The sequence below is a fragment of the Petaurus breviceps genome, unplaced genomic scaffold, assembly GCF_028583685.1.
Source record: "Petaurus breviceps papuanus isolate PSGF00001 unplaced genomic scaffold, PetGlider_PUasm1.0 98, whole genome shotgun sequence".
Classification (NCBI taxonomy): Eukaryota; Metazoa; Chordata; class Mammalia; order Diprotodontia; family Petauridae; genus Petaurus; species Petaurus breviceps.
This window is the reverse complement of record NW_027187460.1, coordinates 6,655,414-6,681,049: the sequence shown is the minus strand read 5'-3', so window position 1 is coordinate 6,681,049 and position 25,636 is coordinate 6,655,414. Positions and strand designations below refer to the sequence as shown.

The window sequence follows — 25,636 nt, the reverse complement described above, 5'->3', positions numbered from 1 at the left end:
AATAACTATATTGCATCAATTTCTACTGAAATTATTGAAGAATGATTTCAAATTGAATTAAATTTTATTAATATAATTTACAAATTAGCAAATTCCAAATTAAAAGATAGAATGTGAAGAATTCATTGTTGATCTTTCTCATCTCCATTAAGTTATCAGGCAATCTTTTCAATAATTCTCCGCTATATATGAAGTACACTTAGATATGTGCGTATACTTGTGTACCATTTAGATGTGTTGGATACAAGGAGGAATTAAAAAATAATCGCTGACCTCATGGAGTTTATAATCTATTAAAGAAGATTAGACACATTCACAAATAATCATAATACATAGTACCATGAAAGAAAAAATAATAGAGGTATAAAATTTGTATGAGGCCACCAAAATTCTGCTGTAATGTTCATTGTTAGACAGGCAATCAAGAAACCTAAGTTAAATCCTAGCTGTACTGCAAACTTAGCACGTGACTTTGAACAAGTCACTTCTCCTTTCTTCCCCTAGTTTCCTGCTTTATAAGATGAAGTTTGGACTGATCTCTGACCTCTAACATTTTATACTTCAGGTGGAGTGCCTTTGCCTAAAGTAATACACAGGGAGTCTCCCGCAAAGCCAGGACTAGAGCCTGCCTCAGAGTTCCCCAGGTTACTTCTACTATACCACCCTGCTTCTTTCTTGATTTTCTTTTATTTTTGTAAAGGGAAGAAAAAGAAAACTTTTAAAACATTTGCCTTTTATTGATCATATTGTATGCCAAAATACAAAAAAGTCCCTCTTCAATGCTTGTTGAGTTTTTTTGTCCTTGCTTCTCAAAGAGGACTCATGACATCAGGAGGGTGATTTCTTGACTTCCAAGTGAACTGAAGTAAGGCAGAGCTGTGCAGTTATCAGCCTCACTCTCTCCTCCAAGTTCATCAAAGTCCATTGGCAAGAAAGGAGTCAAGATGACTGGCAACAGCCCAGGATGATGCATTATAGATCAAAGAAGGTCCAGATTTCTTAAAGGATCTTAGAATACAAGGTCTGGCAGGTCCAACCATGCTAAAAATCCAGGCCTAAAAACAGACTCTGTGTCTTTTTGTGAGGACCAACTTAATTGTAATGAAGCTCATTTCCATAGGTTTTGCCCTCAGAATGAATTTTTGTTATTGTTTTTAACAAGTTAGGAAACCTAAGGTACAGCCAAGTTATGGTTAGCACAAGCAGAGGGAAGACCAACAACAATAAAACTGCAGTTCTCTGAAGAAATAAAGTGAGTTTTGCAAATAACTTTGAAAAACTTAACTCTAAACAGCTGCAATTCCAGAGGATCTCTGATGAAATATCACCCGACTGAGAGGCTCAGGGTGCAGATGAAAACAAGTTTTTTGTGGATAGGACCAATGCAGGAAAGGTTTTGTTTTTCTTTTCTTTCTTTCTTTTTTTTTTTTTTTAAAGCAATCGGGGTTAAGTAACTTGCTCAAGGTTACACGGCCAGTTATTTCTGGGTGTGGTGCTGAGTATCTGAGCCCAGATTTGATCCAGGTCATCCCGACACTGGAGCTGGTGCTCTTACTCGCTGAGCCACCTGGCCACCCCTTTCTTTTCTTTTTCTTTTTTTGCAATGGGGGGAGGGGGGAGTGGCAACTGGAGAGGAAGAAAAAATGTTTTTGTTAACTGAAAAAAATTATTTAATTTTAAAAAGAAAAAAATAAAGTGAATCTTACATTACAAGCTGGGTGAATAAACACCAAAATATTTTCAGCTAAAACCAAATGGACTGTGATTCTCCCTTTTTTCTTACCCAATTTATGCATTTTGTTCAACTGGTAAAGCAGCAACAAAATTGTGTTCAGTCAAAAACAAAGCATAAAATCATAATGATGCAATTCTGATTAAATCCTATGCATAGAAATGTTATTGGAGGGAAGGGTTAATTTTAAATAACAAAAGTGAAAGCACCTGTCTATGAAAACATGTAAAGTTGCTAGTTGCCTGTTCCAGTCCTATATGATTTTTCAAAATTGAGATTCATGGCAGGGCAGTATAAGAAATGCATATAACATAAAGATCTGAAAAGGCTGACAAGCGGCTGGGGAAAAAACACCTGTCCATTTGTTGTAGATCTATAAACTCTCTGCGGCTGCTTTTGGCTAACCGGCCAAACTTTTACACCAATTTCAAACACAATACTTGAGTCCATAATTGGAGCTGCCTGACAACACAAGGACAAAACAAATATGGTAGAAAATGGGCACTCTGATTTGACCCTTGGTTGCCTTAAAAATTGGTGAATTCAGTTGGGTCAGTAATGCCAAATGATTGATGAGAATCAGCTATGTGAGCTTTTCAGGAACAGATGAAAAATTCAGAGAATGATTAGAATGAATGAGAAAAAAAGGTCAGTAGGTCAACCACAATATTAGTTATATATACTAAATAGAACCTTCATCTCCTAAGGATTACAACATGGTTTAAATGCAGCCCAAGCTTATAAAAAGTCACCTACTCAGGCAAAAAAAAAAAAAACATCTCTATGGCAAACCCTGTTAATATGAAACTGTGTCCATCAATCCTGAAATATTAGGACAAATATCTAAGTAAAAAGTCATTGCTGAGTATAGACCTTAGACTTACAGAATCTAATTATAGGTCTATCTCACTTCATTGCATAAATGCCTTTGCTCTACCAAACCTTCAAAGTGCAACTCATATATTACCCCCTCTAAGAAGACAACCCTGGATGGGCAGAAAGGGCACTGGATTTGGAATCCAAATATTTGGTTCTATTATTTACTACCAGGATGGCCTAGTAACTCTGCTAACCATGTAATCTTAGCAAAGACACTCCATTTATCTGAGCCTCAGTTTACTTAACTATAAAATAAGAATATTAATACTTGTACTATATTCTTGACAGGGTTGTCTCATCTACATCATTGACAAAGGGATCAAAAGAATAAAGAAGTTAGTTATAAAGCGTTAAACAAATATAAACTATTACCCTCTGATCACCTTAACTGAAATTATTTATCCCATATCTGATCATAAAGCACTTAATACTCTTATACTTCTTCTGTAGTAAGCATAGTTTAATCTCCATCTTATTTATTTGCATATACTTTTTGTCTTCCTCTAGGAACTTGTAAATAGTGATCAACAAATGGTTGTCGAATAAATGAGTGATAACGGCTGTATACATTTTTAGAGGGCTTTTTAAGGGTTTAAAAAAAGTACTGTTCTTATAACATTGACAAAAGATTGTTTCTTTCTTCATACTTATTGTCCCAGCATCTGGCATACAGTAGGTCCTTAATAAATAGTTGGTGACTGGTTGATTCACCAAAAACTCAACATGATTCAACACTGTGACATGACATCCTCCCCATACCCATTAAAACTTGGGCTGGACACCCAAACTGAGGAATAGATTCTGAGAACCTGTGAGGGGAAAGATCCACTGTCTTCTGTCCACACTACGTGCCTTCTACATTACAGTGATCAGGAACTGGACATCATATTTTAAAAAGATGTCAAAAGGGGCAGCTAGATGGTACAGTGAATAGAGCACTGACCCCAAAATCAGGAGGATATGAGTTCAAATCTGAGTTCAGACACAACACAAAAAACTAGCTATGTGACCTTGGGCAAGTCACTTAACCCCAAATGCCCTACCTTTTCCCCTCCAAAAAAGCAAAAAAAAATTTTTTAATTAAAAAAAAAAGGTGTCAAGGGCTGGAAAGTATACAGAGTAAGGCCAAAAAAATTTTTTTAACTTAATTTTAACAGAGAGGCAACTAGAAACCATACTATAAGATAATTAGCTAAAGAAATTGGTGATGTTCAGCCAAGAGAATTCAAGACTTAGGGGGGAGGACATCAATGGAAAAACTGAATATGGATACTATAAGTAAGATAGAATATTACTGTATTACAGGAAATGACTAATGAAGAATTTGGGGAGACTTATATGAACTGGTGTCTTTAAGTGACCAAGAAGAACAATTTATACAAGGACAACAATAATGAAAAAAAATGAAAAAGGTTTAGATCAATGAAGTGACCAATCATGACTTCAGAAGACTACCCATAAAGCTCATTTCTGGCATTCCACCATAGTAGTGAAAGACTACAGTTGTGAAATGTGGCATACATTTTGAGAAATGAGCAATATCTTTCCTTTTTTTGTTGTTGGATTGTACTTATTTGTTACAAGGGAAAAAAGGACTCATGATGAAAAATGCTATCTACCTCCAGAAAAAGAACTGATATTGTCTGAATATAGACTAAAGCATACTATTTTTCTTCCTTGTTTCTTTCTTTTTTGTTCAAGTCTTCTTACACAAAATAACTAATATGGAAATGTTTTACATGATTGCACGTATATAACCTATATCAAATTTCTTACTGTCTCAGGAAAGGGGAGGAGAGGGAAGGAGAGATAGATTTTGGATATCAAAAATAAAAACAATAAATGTCAAAAATTATTTTTCATGTAATTGGAGGAAAATAAAATATTATTGAAAATGAAAATTGTTACATGGGAGTGTTCTATTGGGGTTTGAAGTAGTGAAAGAATCATTGGGAGGTGATAATGACATAAAAAAGAACATAAAAATATTTTTAAAAAAACATAAGAACTTCAGAAGACACCACCTTGAGGTACTGTCATGTGCAAGAAAGAAAAGACCTGTTAAGTTTGGCCCCAAGGGCTCCTTCTTACTCACCTTTACTGGATTATCACACATACTACAAGGCTCTGTCCTGGTTGCTTTTTTTCTTTCTTTCTAAAATCTCTCTCCTCATAACCTCATCAGCTCCCATGGGTTTATCATCTCTATGAAGATGATTCACACGTCTATATAACTACACCTATTCTGTATATACATATGTGTGCGTTGCATCCTCTGAAAGACCATGATCACTCCTTGGAGAGGGCTTGTTTTATTTTTTTCTTTCTATTTCTAGTACCTATAACAGGTATCTACCACTCAGCAGGCCCTTAATAAATGCCTGATTATTTTTTTTTGATCAAGCTAGAAATCATGGGTACAAATTATTCCAAAGCAGGTTTCAGATCTAAATATGGAAAAATTTCCACATACTTAGAGTTTTGCAAAAGTAAAATGAGATACCTCTGGGAAAGAACCGAGGGCAAAGCAATTAATTCCCAACCACATTAGGTCAAAAGATATACATATATATCAATAAAATATGAATAACCACTTGTTGGAAATGTAGGTAAGACTCCAAGAAGCAACAAGGGTTAAAACCTCAGTGTTACCTCTGAGGTCTCTTCTAAAAAGTTTCTCTAATTTTAAGTATCCTATAGCCAGATAATTAAGCGACAATATGTTTTCCTCAAACCTTTACTCCCAACTTTTTTTTTTAAAGCAATTGGGGTTAAGTAACTTGCTCAAGGTTACACGGCCAGTTATTATTTCTGGGTGTGGTGCTGAGTATCTGAGCCCGGATTTGATCCAGGTCATCCTGACACTGGAGCTGGCGCTCTTACTCGCTGAGCCACCTGGCCGCCCCTAAGCAATTGGGGTTAAGTAACTTGCTCAAGGTTACACGGCCAGGTGTTTCTGGGTGGGTGCTAAGTGTCTGAGCCCGAGATTCGATCTCCAGGTGTTCTCAACACTGGAGCTGGTGCTCTTACTCGCTGTGCTACCTGGCCGCCCATTTACTCCCAACTTTGATTTTTACTGTTAGCAGATAAGAATCCTTCCTATTTGCAAAGAATGAAACCAACTGACATCAAATTCCTTTAATCTCTGAACATTTAAAATATCACTATTTATACTCCTGTTTTTGTTGTCAATTCAGTTGTTTTTCAGTCATGTCGAACTCTTTCTGACTCCATTTGGGGCTTTCTTGGCAAAGATAATGGCGTAGATTGCCATTTCCTCCTCCAGTTAATTTTACAGATGAGGAAATTTAAGGCAAAAAGGGTTAAGTGACCTGCCCACAGTCACATAGCTAGTAAGTGTTTGAAGCCATATTTGAACTCAGGAAGATGAATCTTCTTGACCCTAGGCCCAGCTCTCTATCTACTGCACCACCTAGATGCCCTGTTATATTTGTGTAATTCTTATCTCAGAGGAAGAGCTGTCCCTGCCTTTTTACCAAAGCTAATCTCATCTGAAGACTTCTCAAGATATGGTGTAAACCCTAAGTTCTTAATAATTAAGTCAGTGGACTGCAAGCTCTGGCAGCTCTTACACAGTCATCAAATACAGATCTAATGAAAGACTGATTTTGTCACTAGAAGACCTGCCACCCTATATGAGGAGGGATTAATCACCAGAAGGTTGTCTACCATGAGATGAATATTTCTATCCATAGGAATTCATGAAATTATCTTCTACAGCATGGATTAGTTTCAATATGAAATGGCATAATTAGTACCATACAAATTAAATCATAACTCCTTGAACTACACAATATTTCTTAGAGTATTCAAAAAATATCATTAAGAGTTATCACTCTATGGTCTCAAGGCTGAAAATTGATTTCTAAGTAAAACGTAGATGAGGGAAATATAGTAGACTTCCTTGGACCTCACAGTATAGTTTTTCATCTCTCTAATGCATTTATCATTCATGATTATACAATGTGGTTATTGATGTATATACATGTATTTTAAAGACAATATGGTATGGGTAAAGCAACAGAATAAAATGTAACTTTTTAACATGATTCCAACATTTGGTAGCTTGTGAAAATAACTGTTACTTATTCTTTAAGTCTCAGTTTCTACATATGAAAAATGAAGAAAATAATATTTTTATCACCTATCCTAATGGTGGCAGTTTGTAAACCTTTAAGTACTAGATAACTGTATTACACTTTGCATCTCTCCTAGTACCTAGGGACTGTTTCCTCTTCTATAAAAGGAAAGGGTTGGAAAAGATTATCTCTATTTAAAATCTCCTCCAGAACTAAAAGTCTACAAGTCTGTGAAATGTGTACTGAGCTGAAACCATCAGACGTCACCAAAACAGACTCTGTAATGAGCCCAGAAATGCTTGACTCCCCATTCTCTCTTGGCAAACTCTGCTATTGTTGAGAATTCAAAATTGCTTTTCTGCAGGATTTAAGCAGGTGTGAGGTGTTTATAGAGTTATGTTTTAAAGAGAGAGAAAAAGAACAGAATATATTTAGAAGCTAGGAGGCAAACTATGAAAAATGGCACTGTTGAATACCAAATACTGGAGATTCATCAGTGAGCAGTATAACCAGTCTGAAAGCTTTATGTATGAGGATCCTTCACAAGACTTGGAAAGAACCGATTCATGAAAAATAGGGGACACTGACCGGTCAAACTAAACAGAGAAGATTTTTCCTATGAAAAGTTTTGCATTTGCTTCTTAGAGCCATTCAAATTTACAATCACAGAATTGAAAGGAGCTACAGAAACTATCATACAGACAAGGGAAACTGAGGCCCAGAGAAGTTAGAAGACTTGTTCAAACTGACATAGCTAGTAAACAGCTGAGGAGAAATTTTAATTCAGACTGTCTGATCCAGAGACCAGTGGTCTTTCCACCATTCGAGGCTGCTAATAACAATCAATAATACTCAAGGTTAAACAATTAAAGTTGTTCCACTAAGTAAGGAACTATTTTAAGATGATTCTGGAAGACTAATTCATTTAAGCAATCATGCCAGAGCAAGCTGTAAACAAACCTCACTAGAAAAGTATCACACCTGCTTTCTCACTAAAGAAACTGAGAGGATGCTGGAAGCTACTATATAATCTAATTTTTCTCCCCTCTTATTCTAAAAACATTGAGCAAACAAATTGCAGTGAAGTTGAGATACTAACAGCAAAAAAGGAACACCTTTCCAAATTGTCCTTCTTTAGAAACTTCATTGTTAATTATTATTATTATTAATATTATTTTCTAAGATTTTGAAATTATATTTACATATAATCACAGTTGAGTACATTAAGAATAATTTTCTGTATATGCTATAAAAATAGTGGTGTATTTCTAGAAAAAACAGAATACACTTCATTTTATTTCTGAACCATTGCTTATAAGGTTTAGAAAGGCGTATATATTTGTTAAATGTTTGTTATATGAAGGGTATTAAAATGAGATTTTTTTTGGAAAGGCCAGTTTCTTAACTATTTAAACTGAGAGAATATTAGAGACTAAAGAAGCCTCAGATAGCATCTAATCCCATCTCCTCCCCAGAAGAAACTTTCTCTACAGCATCCTCATATGGAACAATCTCTCCTCAGATGCTTTCAATGAGGAGATGGACAGTTTTTTTTTTTAATTAATTTGTTGGTTTACTTTTAGTTTACAAGATTCAGTTCCACAATCCCTTCAGTTTCAAAATTTTTCCCCCTCCTGTTCCCCTCCCCCCGCCATGGCGGCATGCAATTGAGTATAGAATCTGCAAATACTTTCACATTAGACATTAGTCAGGTTGTAAAGAAGGATTATAACCGATGGAATGAACAATGGGAAAGAGGAAACAAAACCAAACAAGAAAAAGAAAGAGAGCCAGTAGTTTGCTTCAATCTGCATTCGAACTCTGTAGTTCTCTCTGAATGTAGACATCTCTTTCCATCATGAGTCTTTTGAAGTTGTCTCATAACCTTGCATTGCTGAGAAGAGCCCAGTCTATCAAAGTTGGTCATCATGAAGATGAACACTTCTATTTTTGTGACAATTCTTCCTTATATTGAGCAAAAATGCAGCCCTTGTAACTTCCTTCATCTTGCTCCTAACTTCTGCCCCCTCCAGCCACAAAGAATAGTCAGTATTCTCCCTTTTTCATAAGGATAGCTTAAATATGCTTAGAGATAGCTATCATATTTTCAATAGGTCTTCTCTATACAAAATATCCTCTGTTCACTGGGCTCTTCTAATGTGTAATCTATTATAACTGATTTTGCAGAGATACAATGATATACTTGAAAAATTCCAAACAACTAAAAAGTTAACTGAACCAATTAATTTTAGCAAAGTAGCAGGATGTAAAGTAAATCTACATAAATCATCAGCATTACTATATATCACAAACAAAAGCCTTCAGGAAGAAATAGTAAAAGACACCTCATTTAAAATAACTCTGTAAAATATCTGGGAATATACCTAACAACCTAGGAACTATATAAACAAAATTATTTTTAAAAAACTTTTTATACAAATAAAATCAGATTTAAATAATTGAAGAAATGTTAATTGTTCATGGAAAAGCAAGGCAATATAATAAAAATTACAATTTTATCTAAGTTGATCTATATATTCAATGTCATCAGAATTAAATCACCAACAAATTATTTTACTGACTGAGAACAAACATATAACAACAAAATTCATTTGGAAGAACAAAAAGTCTAGAATATCAAAGGAACTAATCTTTTTTTAATGCAAAGGAAGGAGGGGTTGAGCAGGACCAGATCTTAAACTATATTAGAAGTCACTAATGATCAAAACTATCTGGTACTGGGTAAGAAATGTAGAGGCAGATCAATGGAACAGAGCAGCCATACAATTTACAGATGCTAATAAATATAGTAACCTTGTATTTGACAAATATAAAGACTTAAGATTTTGGGATAAGAATTCATTATTTGGTAAAAAATTGTTGGTAAAACTGAAATGGCAGAAATTGACCACAGACCAATAATTTACACCATTTACCAAGATAAGGGCAAAACAGATATATGATCTAGATATAAAGACAGAGTCACAAGAAAATTTGAAAAAAAATTAAAGATACTTATCAGACTTATGGATATGTGAACAATTTATGAATAAACAAGAGAGAGCAAAGTAAGGAGTAAAATGGATAATTTTGATTACATTAAGTTTTTTTTTTTTTTAAAGCACTTGGGGTTAAGTAACTTGCTCAAGGTTACACGGCCAGGTGCTAAGTGTCTGAGCCCGAATTCGATCCCCAGGTCATCCCAATATTGGAGCCAGTGCTCTTACTCACTGTGCTACCTGGCCACCCCGATTACATTAAGTTTTAAAAGGTTTTGTGAAAATAAAACAAAAGCAGCCAAGATCAGAAGAAAAACAGAAAATTGGGGGGGGGGGCGTTATAAACAGATTCTCAGTTAAAGATTTATTTTCTCAAACATATGAAAAACTTTGTCAAAATTATAAGAATGCAAGTCATTCCCCAATTGATAAGTGGTCAAAGAATATGAAAAGGCAGTTTTCCTAGGAAGAAATCAAAACAATTTATAGACATATAAAAATGTTCTAATGTGCTAAATTCATCAGAGAAATGAAAATTAAAACAACCTTGAAATATTATTTTATACCTATCAGACTAGATAAAATGGTTGAAGGGGAAAGTAACAAATGTTAGAGGGGACATAGAAAAATTGACACACTAATTCATTGTTCGTGGAATTATGAAATGATCAAAGCATTTTGGAGAGCAATCTGGAATTATGTGCAAAGACTTATTAAGCTGTCTGTACCCTTTGACAAAGCAATACCACTACTAAGTCTATTTCCAAAGATATTTAGGAACAGAGAAAAAGAGCCTATATGTTCTAAAAGATTTATATAGTAGCTTCCTTTGTGGGGGAAAAGAACTGGAAATTGTGGAGATGATCATCAACTGAGGAATGGTTGAACAAGTTGGGGTATATGATTGTGATGTAATACCACTGTGCTATAAGAAATGATGACCTTAATGATCTTAGAAAAACACGTACAGACTTGCATGAAATTATGTAGATGGAAATGATTAGAACCAAGAGAATGTCATATAAAGTAACAGCAATATTGATTTAAGAAAAATTTTAGCAAATCAATCATTTTGACTATTATAAAAACCCAAATTAACTACAAAGACATATGAAGGAAGACACTATCTGCATCCAAAGAAAGAATCAGTGAATAGAAGAGCATATAGAATGATTTTACACACACACACACACACACACACACACACACACACACACACACACGCATGCATGTTTTCCTCTAATGGTAGTCATTTCTAGGGCAGGACGTAGGGGGGAAAAAGAAAAAAAGAAATTTACATGATAACTTTATTATGTATTTAAAAGGAATAGCAAATTATATATAATAGATTTGCAGTTTCATGTGCAATCACCTTTTCTTCTATTATGCTATGTTACAGAAATGCTTGGTTTTTTTTTAACTGACCAGATCAGTACTGTCCAAATGCAAAGACCCATTTAGGGCCATTCAACACATGAAAACTTATCATTCTGATCAGAAAGCAATGTGAATAAACAATATTGTATAGAAAAGGAAAATATTATTGTTACAGCCTTATGCTTTTTTTTCTTTTGCCTCTAATAAATTCCTAATATAAGCCAGAGCAATTCCTATTAAGATGAATCAACAGATCAATTAAGTGCTATTTGCCAGTAACCTTGCTAGGAACTGGAGATACAAACAAGAAGCTTACATTCTAAAAGGGGAAACAAAGTGTACATACAAATGCATCTACAAAACCCATTTAATATCAGATACAAAAGAACCTAGAAGAACAAGAGAGAATCAGGGTCAAAAAAAGAAGGAATAAGGAACATCAAGAATTGATGGGGAATTAGAAATAATTATGAGGTAAAGATTTATTAAAATTAAAAGCACTCTGGGATCTATGGCAAATTACTTCCCTTCTTAGGGTCTTAGTTTCCTCATTTTTAAAATGAAGTTGGACCAGTTATTCTCTAAAGTTCCCTTTTCTCTATGGTAGTTGCTTAATAAATCACTGTGTAAATGAATTAAATTTTATGTATTCTGTGTTTAAACATTCTAAGGTCTCTTCCAATTCTGTTATTCTATGTTCATTGATCACAGGGTTTTAAAGCCTTATGGAACTTCAGAGACTATGTAGTTGAACCCCATTATTTTATAAATGAAAAAAATCAAAGGCTCAAGAGTTTAAATATTTTACCCAAGGTCACAAAGGCCATAAATTAACAGAGGTGGATTCAGACCTAAGGCCTCTAAATAAAGTATTCCGTCCACTATATCACATGGTTGTTCTAAGGTTCTCACTCTAATGTTTTATGCATAAGTGTTCTATGTTCTGTATATGGTCCCTTCCAGCCTCATCATCCTAGATTCTATATTCCTATTCTACTAAACTTTCAACCATTACCTTTAGCTACAGTTACAAAGGCACTACTGCCAAACCAGCTTCCCTTCAAGTTGCATCAAGCTGCATGCAGCTGACAGCTGAATAACAAGCTGCTGAAAGATCAAGCACACTACATTCATTCCCTCTATTACCATTCTTCACTCTAAATTCTGCTGCCTTCTAAGCATGCTCCTAATATCTGCAAAATATTCTGACAGCTCTAAGAAAAAGCCATCATGTGTCAACACAGAAAAAAAAAATGTGATGCCATTGCTATTGATAATAACAGCAGGGAAAGAGGTGAAAGTTGTATATAGGCAATGCAAAGTATTCCTTTGTATCTATGACAAAGCAACAATTTAATGATTAGAAGTAGATGGGATAGCTTGTCCTCAAAAACTGCATAAAGCAGACTGGATTTAGAATCCAAAGACAATTTATATTTGCATACCAGCTCTGCCATCTACCAGCTCTGTGACTCCTAAAAGTCACAATATCTCCAGACCTGTTTCCTCTTTTGTAACATAGAGAAAACCTTGACAGACAAAAGAATTAGAACCTAGAGAGACACAAGGGGCTTGCCCAGAGAGGTGGTCATGGCAAAGCCAAGACTACAATTCTGGTCTTCTTACTGGCCCAATTAGTTCAATGCCATTTGCATGTCATACTGACTAGATAACAAAGGGAAGGATTGGATCATCTATAAGAGTCCTCCTTGTTCTAACAGTCTGTGATTCAAATGTTTATAAAAATGCATTGTAAGGAGTGGCCAGGTAGCACAGCGAGTAAGAGTACCAGCTCCAGTGTCGGGATGACCTGGGGATCAAATCCAGGCTCAGACACTTAGCACCCACCCAGAAACACCTGGCCATGTAACCTTGAGCAAGTTACTTAACCCCAATTGCTCAGGGGCGGCCAGGTGGCTCAGCGAGTAAGAGTACCGGCTCCAGTGTTGGGATGACCTGGGGATCAGATCCGGGCTCAGATACTTAACCACACCCAGAAATAACTGGCCGTGTAACCTTGAACAAGTTACTTAACCCCAATTGCTTTAAATTTAAAAAAAAAATGCATTGTAACTTACCATAAAGCAGTCTATAAATGTAAGCCATATAATTATCATGTTGTTATAATTATGGCATTATTATAATGGTATGCCATGAAAGGCAGTCAGGTATCTGTCATTAGTGATATTTAAGTAGAAACTGGATAAATATTTGTTAGGAATGTTCTAAACCAGAAGTATCAAACTCATGTCCTGCAGAGGACTGCAAAATTCCCCAGCTTAGATTCCAAAACAGAGTAAAATGCAATGGGGAAATGTTTAACAAAGTATGAAAATACAATACAACAGAAATAATGTTAAGTGCTAGTTTTCTAAGTCAATATACAACTCACAGAGATCCATTTCTATTTGAATTCGATACTACTATACTAAACAAGATTTGTGATTTGAGTGGATGACTTTGGATATCCCTTCTGACTCAAAATCGAGGATTCAGTGATTATCATCATTATTATTCCCTTAAGAAGGTTAGAGAAATACTAATGAAAAGATATTTCCACACATGGGGTTTCCATTCCCAATAACCATATCAGGTAAGAAGTCCAAGTCTTATTATCTTCATTTGGTAGATAAGAGAATCAGAGGTAAAGTGATTTGTCCAAAGTCATATCACCAGTAAATGTGAGAGCTAAGAGTTAACCCAGGTTTCCTGATTCCAAAACCAGCTTCTTTCCATAACAACATGAAGCATCAGCTTATTTTAAATGGCAGTGCATATATAAATAAAGCTTGAAGAAAATACACAGAATTCTCCATTTTGACAAGTTAACTCCAAATAGTAGTAATCTCAAAAAATGACCTCCTAGAGCAAATGGCTGACCTGGCAACCTAGTATCGCAGTGCCTTTTTTACTGAAGAAGCAAGGATTAAGAAAACCTCTAAAGGATTGTCATCAATTAGCCAATTCAAAAACCCAGAAGGAAAGTCAACAGCAGGATTAGCTTGAGGATTTCTCCCCAGAACTGCATTTCGGTATTACAGATGGAATACTGACAAGACCTCAAAGAAGATCAGAGGAAGTCTGGTAGAAGTACTAGACCTGACTTCAAATTACACCCCTGACACATACATGCTGACATACTAGCTACAACTCTAGATAAATCATTTCATCTTTCAATGTAATTCTCTAGAACTACAACTCGTACTACAGTGACTCCAAATCTGTATTCACAGAGTTCCCTTCACCAAGGAATTCACATATTTAAATTAAAACCTACGCACACATGCACACAGAGAGCAGTATAGTGGGAGGAGTGCGGAACCCAGTGTCAGGAGACCTAGATTCAGTTCCTGACTCTAATATTTCCTACCTCTGTGACTATAAGGCAAACACTTAACTTCTCAAAGCCTTGGCTGCCTCATCTGTAAAATGGGGAAAAAATACTTTATACTGCCAATCTCACAAATTCTTCTACAGGCAGAACTTTGTAGTTGTAAAAGGATTATAAAGACATGGGCTGTTCATGCTAACTCTGGGATCCAATTATTTTCCATCCATTCAATATGTGAGATGATGTCTCCAGGGGGCATCTATGTGGCCCAAGAAATAAAGCATTGAACCTGGAAACAGGAAGAACTGAGTTCAAATCCGGCCTCACATACTTATTAACTATAAATAGAGATGATGATAGCAATTTCTTCCCAGGGTTGTTCTGAGAATAAAATGAGATGATATTTGTAAAAGTATTTTTTTAATTTAATCAAATTTAAATGCTATACAAATGCTAGATTTGATGAAGAGGAGAAGGAGGTGATGGTGGTAGAAGAGGAGGAGGAAGATGACAAGAGAAGGAAGGAGATGACAACAAAATGCTGACAAGCATGATAGGGAAAATTGGAAAAAAAATTCAGGGTCCAATTCAACTTAACTCAACAAATATTTATTAAGTGCCAATCAAGGCCAGGTAACAGAGCCATTTTAAGTGCAGTACTTTTAAATCGAAATACCTCTATATTTGAGCTGCTCCCAAATACAGACAAACTCTCTAAAGTGAGATCAAGTTGGAAGGAGCGAGGGTATGTTTGTGTGTGTATACAATGAAAAATTATTAAATAAAATTATTATAAATAAATATATTAATTTACTGAGAAAGGTCTTTTTATTCCTTTTTCTGTATTTCTTTTGATTCCAATCAGGATGCTATATTCATTTTTATCACTGACCTCTCTCTCTTAGGTCCCATTCATCATCCTTCTCAAAGGACAGACTCAAAGTTTGTTCAAATTCAGGGTGAGAGTGAGATTGAAGTGAGGGTGGGGAATATGATGAGGAAAAGCTCATCCTATTTTCAGACCAATTCAGTAGGTTTCATAACTGCAGTATAAACTCTCCAAATAACAAGACACTAGCTTGATTGCAATTACTTTCCTCAAATTCATAACAGGTCCAAACGTTATGAGATAACAAGTTTTGCCACAGAACAATAATTATATTATAATACAAAGATTATTGCTTGCCTTACAGTACCATATCCCCAGCCCCAAACAAACTTTGCCCAATAAAAATTTACAGAGGCACTTAAAGGGTAAGCTGAACAAATAAATGTATATCTCGTGTCTAGAAAACACTCACTTACTTTTACATGGCTGAAATCACCAGCCTTGCTGCCTTCTGGGGGATTCACTGCTTTGTTGTCAACTCGAGGCTTGACAATCTGTCGAAAAGGACTGGAAAGAGGAAGACCACTGACACTGATTCCATCTAGAGAAAAAAAAAAAAGGAGGAAGAACATGCTAGTGAGTCCCAGGCAGACAGGATACATTTTGGCCTACTTGATTACTGTTCCTCCTCCACATTTCCTCTCCTATACCTGTGTCTTTAGAGGTCAGTCCCTATATTAAGTATTAATTCATTCCTCATCCCACTTCTTGAGTGTCCTATCTTTTTTCAAGATTTAGCTTAAGTACTCTCCTTTATGAGATGTTTCCTAGTTTCTCACACAGTGTTTGCCACAACTTTCTGGCCAGAAATAATCACCTTGCAATTGTTTTGAATATTTTATTCATTTATCTGTAAATGTTTGAGAAAGAGAGAGAAAAAAGTACAAACTTGGCGTTGGTTCCAGCTTCAACCATCTCCAATACCTGTAAAAGAAAAATGACTCTAAAGAAATTTTAAAGCTACAGAATCCACAAAAAGACAGAGAGAAACAAATCTCTGGCTGAAGGCAGCCTGGCAGGCCAACAGGAAAGATCTATTGTAGCACACTGGGAGCCAATTGCAGTCCCCAGTGAATCGAGCTTCTTCAGCCTTGACCAGCACACAGAAGGGCCAGAGCAGACTTCAGAAGAATGAATCACCAGCAGCTGTGATGGTTTTCACACTCCTCAAGCCATAAACGCCAAAGAGAATATAAAACGTCAGTAAGGAACCCTGTTGTAAGGGTGAAGGAACAGCATGGTCCAGCCCCTGCCCCTGGGTCAAGAAGTGGCAGGAGGCAAAGCAGTGCCACTTAGCTGCTTTTCGAGCTCCTAGGCTACAGATCATAGGGGGACCAAGAAACCATTCAGACGGGTAATCACTCTTGCTCTGACCTGCTTGGATCTGGATCACGGTTTTTGGTGGTGGTCCTAGGGTGTGTGGCCAGTAAGCCAGAGCTTGTGGGGGCTGTAGAGAGGGCACCCAATTAATAGCTCCAACAGCTGTGAAAACCCCAGCAATCTGGGACAAAGCTCTCTCCATTCTGTAAGCAGAGTTCTATCAGGGGAAAGAGCTCAAAAGACAAGTAATTGGCAAGATAAGGAAGCACAATTAGACCAAACAATCCTTTTTTGGGGACAGAAAGGATCAAAGCATGGAACTGGAGGAGGACAATGAAGTCAGAACTCATCAAAAGCTTCCAATTATATTCCAAGAAAAATATGAATTGGTCACAGGTCAAGGAGGAGCTCAAGAAGGATTTTGAAAATCAAATAAGAGAAGTAGAGGAAAAACTGGAAAGAGAAATGAGAATGATGCAACAAAATCATGAAAAGTAAGGCAACAGCCTGCTAAAGGAGACCTAAAAAAATTCTGAAAAAAATAAAACCTTAAAAAGGAGACTAACTCAAATGGTGAAAGAAGTCCAAAAAGCCAATGAGGAAAAGAATGCCTTAAAAAGCTGAATTTGCCAGATGAAAAAAGAATTTCAAAAACTCACTGAAGAGAATAATTCCTTCAAAATTAGATTGGAGCAACTGGAAGCTAAGGACTTTATGAGAAATCAAGATACCATAAAAGAGATCCAAACAAATGAAAAAATAGAATGCAATGTGAAATATCTCATTGGAAAAACCACTGACCTGGAAAATAGATCCAGAAGAGATAATCTGAAAATTACTGGACTACCTGAAAGCCATGATCAAAAGAAGAACCTAAAAATCATCCTTCAAGAAATTCTCAAGGAAAATTACCCTGATATTCTAGAACCAGAGGGCAAAGTGGAAATGGAAAGAACTCACTGATCACCTCTTGAAAAAGATCCCAAAAAGAAAACTCCTAGGAATATCACAGACCAAATTTTAGAGTTCCAAGGTCAAGGAGAAAATATTACAAGCAGCCAGGGAGAAACAATTTGAATATTGTGGAAACACAATCAGGATAACACAAGATCTAGCAACTTCTACATTAAGGGATCGAAGGGCTTAGAATATGATATTCCAGGGGTCAAAAGAACTAGGATTAAAACCAAGAATCACCTGCCCAGCAAAACTGAGTATCATGTTTCAGGGGAAAATATGGTCATTCAATGAAATAGAGGACTTTCAAGCATTCTTGATAAAAAGAAAAAACAGAGCTGAAAAGAAAACTTGAGTTTCAATCATAAGAAGCAAGAGAAGCATGAGAAAAGATGAAAAAAAAATCACAAGGAACTTATTTACATTCCTACATGGAAAAACGATAATTGTAACTCATGAGACTTTTCTCAGTATGAGGACAGTTGAAGGGAATATATATGTATATATACATATATACATATGTATAGGAGGGTGCATGAACATATAAATATATATGTGAGTGTGTGCATAAGTGTGAACATGTATACATAGACAAAGGGCACGGGATGGGTTGAATATGAAGGATAATATCTTAACAATAAAATTAAGAGATGAGAGAGGAATATATTGGGAGAAGGAAAAAGGGAGAGATAGATTAAGGTAAATTATGTCATATAAAAGAGGCAAGAGAACACTGTTACAATGGAGGGGAAGAGCAGGAAGGTGAAAGGGAATGGGTCAACCTTACTTTCATTGAATTTGGCTTAAGGAGGGAATAACATAAACACTCATTTGGGTATCTTATCCAACAAGAAAGCAGGGGGGAAGGGGATAAGAAGGGGAGGAAGAAAAGAGGGCAGACTGGGGGAGAAGGTAGTTGGAAGCAAAGACTTTTGAAAAGAGACAGGGTCAAAGTAGAAAATAGAATAAGTGGGGAGCAGGATAGCTTGGAAGGAAATATAGTTAGTCTTTCACAATGTTAACTACTATGGAAATGTTTTACATAACTACATATGTACAACCTTGAATTGCTTGTCTTCCCAGTCTGAGTGGGTGAGAAGGAAAGAAGGGGAAGACTCTGGAATTCAAAGTTTAAAAAAACAAATGTTAATGCAGGTTACATGCAACTTGGAATTAAGATATATAGGCACTGGGGTATAGAAATCCATCTTGCCCTACTAGAAAGTTGGGGCGAGGGGATATAAGAGAGAACAGATTGGGGGAAGGGGTATTTAGTAGGCTTGCTATTTGGGGGTGGGGGGAGGGGAGAGACAGGGAGAAAAATTTTTAACTCAAAATCTTGTGGAAATGAATGTTGAAAACTAAAAATAAATAAATTGGGAGACAGAGAGAGATATCAATCGATCAGTCTATTTGAAGAGGTTTTCCCAACATGCACAGATATTAGACAGCTTCAACCATACATAGATAAATAGATATCAATCGCTCTATGTCTGAAACTCTCTAATATATGATACTTAATTCCAGTTTCCTAGTAATTGATAACCTCTATGACAGCAGGAATCATGTGTTATCTAAAAGTTGTATCTCAGTACTTGGAACTATTTTAAATTTAATTTACATATATGCATGTATACATATTTATGTTACATATACATATGTGTGTATTTTGTTGTTCAGTTGTTTTTCCATCATGTACAACTCTTCATTACCCTTTTTTGGGGTTTTCTTTGCAAATATACTGGAGTGGTCTGCCATTTCCTTTTGTAACTCATTTTACAGATAAGGAAATTAAGATAAACAGGGTTAAGTGACTTGGCCAATAGCTAGTAAGTGTCAGAGACCAGATTTGAAGTCAGCAAGAAGAGTCTTCCTGATTCCAAGCTATCCACCATGCCACCTAGCCGTCCCCATATTTCCATTTCTCTCTCTTCATATATACATACATACATATGTGTGCGTGCCTGTAAACACACATGCATGTATACACATGCATATATAGGTGCACACAGACATAACACATATATACATATACACACAAGCGCACACATATATACATACATATACACAGTCTAGATAGATAGATAGATGGAGGTCCCTGGGGGCAAGCCCTTTTTTTCTTTGTAGTTCTAATACCTAGCATACAGTAAAGGTTTAATAAATGTTTGATGAATAAATGAGTATATGAAGAAAACATTTCCCGTAATGAATAGAGGGAGCCTTTAATGAGCAATGGTAAGAATGCTGATGTAACTACCAGTCTTTGAGGGCAGTGTTTAATGTTATATAAGTATTTGCAAGGACACAGACTGCTTAGAGCAGAACCTAATCTGTTCCCTGGATGGCTGTTGTTTGCCCTTCAATTCTGAAGAGGACCGGCAACATCGCAGGTAATGTCTTGACTCCTTCGGAACTGGATTTAAATGAAGCAGAGTTACACAAAGTCATCAGCCTCACTCTCTCTTCGAGAGACACTGAAGCCCAGTGGCAAGACAAAAGTAAAGAGGTCTAGCAATGGCCTGGAATACAATGGATGAACTTGGTGTCCCCTTCACACCTGCTGGAAAAAAATTTGTTCTCATCTGTCCATTCCATCAAGAAAAATCTTGACATGCTTCAGGTAGACATCACTCAATTCATAAAAGAATTTGAAGCCTGTCAGTCACCCTCAACTTAGCCCATCTGATGAGATACTTTACAAGGGTGGGACCACTGCACATTGGAGTCATAGGTGAGGGTTTTTGTGCCCGGTAAATGAGTGCCAAGTAGACACTAGCAATAGATGAGCAGCCCTTAAAAGGGTTTCATATGTCTTCACACCAGAGGTTCGTGTCTTCCTTGAACACCCGATGCAACTCCTAGATGGGTCTACTGAGTGTTTATATCACAAAGCACAGAAGAGAGAAATCTGCTGCAGTAGATGAAAGGATAATAATGAACAATGGTGATATGGAGACCAGTTTAGCTCATAATTTTCCTTCCGGTTTTTTTTTTTTCTGCCAAGGAAAATTACCTTTGGCTCAGAGAAGACAGAAATAAAATGGTTAATAGGGAGTTGAAACCCAATATATGTACGGAGATCATCAGAAAGCATTAAGCTGCCTTTAAAGAGTTCAAGTTATCAGTACCAAAAGAATTGAAAGATGTATTTACTGTACTACCGTGAGTGATCTTAGAAAGATTACTGACAACACAAGAAGCGCTAGAGACTTAGAGGGCAAGGGTGGCAACAGTTTTCAAAAGGGAGAAGAAACTAAAGACTGTAAACTATGAACCAATGCCCAGGAAAATCTGTAAATAAAGAGATGGCTAGCAAGCATCCAGAAGAGGGAGTAGTACCTTCAAAAAGTCACCATTATTTCATTCAAATCAGTATATATGATGCCAACTTTTTTTTTTCATGGTTATTAGAGTGGTAGATCAGGAAAGTTTAAATTAATTAATTTATTTATTTTTTAAGTTTAGGTTCTGGTTTATTTATGATCAAGAGAGAAAACAGTTTGGTGTAGCTTCTTCATAATGAGCTCATGCTGGCTTTTAGTGTTTTTTCTCTCTTCAAGCCCTTTGATTTACTTTAGTTTCTTTTTCTTTTTTTTTTAAACTAAATGCTTTATTAACTTCTGGTTTACATCATTCATTTCTTTTTTGCTTTTTTTTTTTTGGAGGGGATTTGGGGTTAAGTAATTTGCCCAAGGTTACATGGATCGGTTTTTTTGTGTGGGTGTTAAGTGTCTAAGGCCGAAACTGAACTCAGGTCCTCCTGACTACAGGGCCAGCTCTTTACTCACTGCGCCACCTAGCCACGCCTAGATCATTCATTTCTGCCAGATTTTGAGTTACAAATTTTCTCCCTGTTTTTCCCCTACTCCACCCCAAAATAGCAATCCCACTGGATATCCCCTCCTCTAATCTGCTCTCTCCCATATCCTCTTCCATACCCCCTTTGACTTTCCAGTAGGACATGGTGGATCTTCATGCCCCAGTGACTGAATATCTTATTTCCCAGTTATATATATGATAATATTAATCATAGTATATATATTTATAAATGTATTTAAACATTTGATTTTAAAACTTTGAATTCAAGATTCATTCCCTTCCTCCCTTGTCACCCACCTTCACTAGGAAGATAAGCAATTCAGTCTAGGTTGTACATGTGTAGCTATGCAAAACATTTCCATAGTGGACATATTGTAAAAGACTTACTATATTTCCTTCCCTCCCCTCCCACCTCCGACTCATTCTATTCTCTACTTTGATCCTGTCCCGTTTCAAAAGTGGGTGCTTCCAACTTCCCTCCCCCCCAGCCTGCTCTCCCTTCCATTATCCCCCCTCTTATCCCCTTCCCCCCTACTCTTCTGTAGGGTGAGATACCCTATTTAGTGTGTAAGTCATTCCCTCCCTAAGCCAAATTCAATGAGAATAAGGTTGACCCATTCCCTTTTGCCTTCCTGTTCTTCCCCTCCATTGTAAGTTTTCCCTTGCCTCTTCTATACGAGACAGTTTACCCCATTCTGTCTCTCCCCATCTCCTCTCATTATATTCCTCTCTCACCTCTTAATTTCACCTTTTAAGTATCATCCCTTCCTATTAAATTGGTTCTGTGCCTTTGGTCTATGTATACCTGTAAACATATATATACACACATTCACATAAGTATTCATATGCCCATATACCCTCCTATATATAGACATATATGTATGTATATATGCATATATATACATATATTTCTATTCCCTTCAACTATTCTCATACTGAGAAAAGTTTAATCAGTTACAATGTAAATAATTCAACTTTGTTAAGTTCTTTATGATTTCTTTCTCCTGTTTACCTTCTCATGATTCTCTTGCTTCTTGTATCTAAGGTCAAATTTTCTATTCAACTCTGGTTTTTTCATCAAGAATGCTTGAAAGTCCTCTATTCCATTGAATGACCATATTTTCGCCTGAAATATGATACTCATTTTTCCTGGGTAGGTGATTCTTGGTTTTAATCCCAGCTCCTTTGACCTCCAGAATATCATATTCCAAGTCCTTCAATCCCTCAGTGTAGAAGCTTCCAGATCCTGGGTTAGCCTGATTGTGTTTCCACAATATTCAAATTGTTTCTTCTTGGCTGCTTGTAATATTTTCTCCTTGATCTGCGAATTTTGGGACCTGGTTATAATATTCCTAGGAGCTTTCTTTTTGGGATCTTTTTCAGGAGGTTATTGGTAGATTCTTTCAACCTCTATTTTGCCCTCTGGTTCTAAAGCATCAGGGCAGTTTTTCTTGATAATTTCTTGAAGGATGATTTCTAGGTTCTATTTTTGATCATGGCTTTCAGGTAGTCCAATAAGTTTCAAATTATCTCTCCTGGATCTATTTTCCAGGTCAGTGGTTTTCCCAATGAGATATTTCATATTGCCTTCTATTTTTTCATTTCTTTGGATCTGTTTAATAGTATCTTGATTTCTCATAAAGTCACTAGCTTCCATTTGCTCCAATCTAATTCTGAAGGAATGATTCTCTTCAGTGAGCTTTTGAGATTCTTTTTCCATTTGGTAAGTTCAGCTTTTTAAGTCATTCTTCTCCTCATTGCCTTTTTGAGCCTGTTTTGCCATCTGAGTTAGTCTTTTTTTTTTTTTGGCCTTTTGGAGGGCGATTGGGGTTAAGTAACTTGCCCACGGTTACATGGTTAGTTTTTGGGGTTTTTATGTGTTAAGTGTCTGAGCCCAGAACCGAACTCAGGTCCTCCCGACTCTGGGGCCAGTGCTTTACTCACTGCGCCGCCTAGCCACCCCTGAGTTAGTCTATTTTTTAAGGTGTTAATTTCTTCAGTCAGGTTGTTGACTCTCATTTCAAAATTTTCTTGCATTGTTCTCATTTCTCTTCCCAATTTTTCCTCCGTTTCTCTTATTTGTTTTTCAAAATCCTTCTTAAGGTCCTCCATGGCCTGTAACCAGCTCATATTTTTCTTGGAAGCTTTTGATGCAGGAGTTCTGACTTCACTGTCTTCCTCCTGTTCCATGCTTTGATCCTTTTTGTCCCCAAAATAGGAGTGTAAAGTTGCGTTGCTCTTTTTGTTTTGCTTCTTTTGCCTTCTCATGTTGCCACTCAATTACTTGACTTTTGAGCTTTTTGCCACAGTAGGACTGTGCCACCAGACAGGAAGCTTCATCCCAAATGCGGGGGTTTTCTGAGATGCTGAAGGTATTAGATGTGTGCCTTCTCTGAAGCTTCCACATGCTCTGGCAAGCTAGTCGTACACCCCAGGACCTCCACCCTAGACAGCAATCCAGATCCAAGCAGGTTAAAGTAAGAGTGATTACCCCTCAGACTGATAACTTGGACCCCCTACAATCTGCAGACCAGGAGCTGAAACAGCCATGTGGCTGCGGCTGCACGGCCTCAGTGTTCCTCGCCCCAGGGGCAAAGGCGACTACACTCCCAACTTCTGGATCCCAAAATTCCCACTGCACTGACCTCTCACTTTGTCCTTAGCCTCTATGGGTTGATAATTCTGGAAACCACCACAGCTGCTGGTGATCTGAAGTCCCTACAGCCAGCAGCTGGTCAGGCCCGCCCTGGGGCTAAGACCTCTGGCTCAGAAGGGGCTGGTCTCAGCTCCCAGAGTGCTGTGCTGGCCTCTTCCTGCCAGCCTGTTGGGCTGTTCTCAGCAGGAGGTTAGCTTCTCTGTGTCATTTTGTGGGTTCTGTAGCTCCAAAGTTTGTCTAGAGTAATTTTTTATATGAATTGGGGGAGGTGGGAACTGGAGCTGTGAGAAAGTCCTGTTTCTACTCCCCCATCTTGACTCTGCCCCAGGAAAGTTTAATTTTAACATGACAATGAACAAGCTTCCCAAGCTGTTTGTATGGAATGATACGTAGATAAGAATTTTTAAAAAAGGACAATTGCATGGATACATAATTAGCTGAACAGCCAGATCCTAAGAGCAGTCTTTATGGTTCAATGTCAACATGGAAAGAGTAATCTATTGTCCCTGGGACTTGCGATTGGCCCTGGTCTTATATTTTAAAAATACATTTTTGTCATTGCCTGAGGAAATCAAATAAATGGCATGCTTAACAGATTTGCAGCTAACTATGACAGAAAGGAAATAAAATTAACATTACAGGAAATAAGATCAGGATCCAAACAGACCTTAAAGAACCATACTAGCTAGTTACAATTAAACACATCATCAGAAGGTTGTACAACTAATGGGATTTTGGCCACAGTTACTCATTAAATCATATACTAATGCATGAAAACTATGACCTGCAGCAACAGGGAGAGAAACTGTACTTGTGTCATAGCAAATATTTGAAGTTCTTTAATGTCAGAAGAGAAAACATTACTAACACTATTTCTTTCATATACAAATTCTACTGATTGTAGCACAGAATCCTAGGGTTCAAGAAAATAGTTCATGAACTGCTAATTTTTCACTTCCTTCCATTACTTATATAATTTGTATGTTTTCATCAACCTAAATGGTGTTTGCCTTGGATTATAATCTCCAGATCATCCAGGAGATTTTTTTGTACTAGTCCTAGCACAGATTCATTCAATTCAATTGAGTAAGAATTCAATGAATATAGCTATATGTAGTATACTCAGTAATGGGGGAGACAGAGAAATGAATAAGATGTAGTCTTTAATTTCAAATATATTAGTGAAGATGAGACATGTGCCAATACCTACAATACCAGGTAAAATGTTTCTAAAGAATTCTAAAGAAGTGGCACAAAGGAGTTGAAAGAAACCTAATTTCTGGTTCTAGCGAAAAGAGAGGCATTTCAGGTGGACCTAAAGGCAATGGAAGATTATAAGAAGCTACTAAACATAGTAAGAAGAACACTAGATTTGGAGGAAGATAAACTAGGTTCAAATTTTGTCTCTGACATATGTCTGTAAAACCATGAACAAATCAAATATCCTCTCTGGGTCTCTGCTTCTTTGTCTGTCAAATAAAAGGATTGAAAAAAAAGTTGGTAGCATGCCAGTTCTAAATCTATGATTCTACAATCTTAAGAGACATATTCAGGAGAATTTTCAGGTAGAAGGAGTA

The 25,636-nt window shown here is 36.6% G+C and overlaps 1 protein-coding gene across 3 annotated transcripts in view; it reads right to left on the bottom strand.

Moving 5' to 3' along the window:
* The window catches only part of TRAPPC9 (trafficking protein particle complex subunit 9), a 1,063,197-nt gene that overhangs the window by 679,166 nt on the left and 358,395 nt on the right, over positions 1–25,636 (bottom strand). For all 3 annotated transcript variants that reach the window (XM_069081231.1, XM_069081230.1, XM_069081232.1), the window contains one exon: positions 15,724–15,848. In XM_069081231.1, coding sequence (XP_068937332.1) covers positions 15,724–15,848 — 125 coding nt within the window. The remainder of the gene's footprint in view (positions 1–15,723; positions 15,849–25,636) is intronic.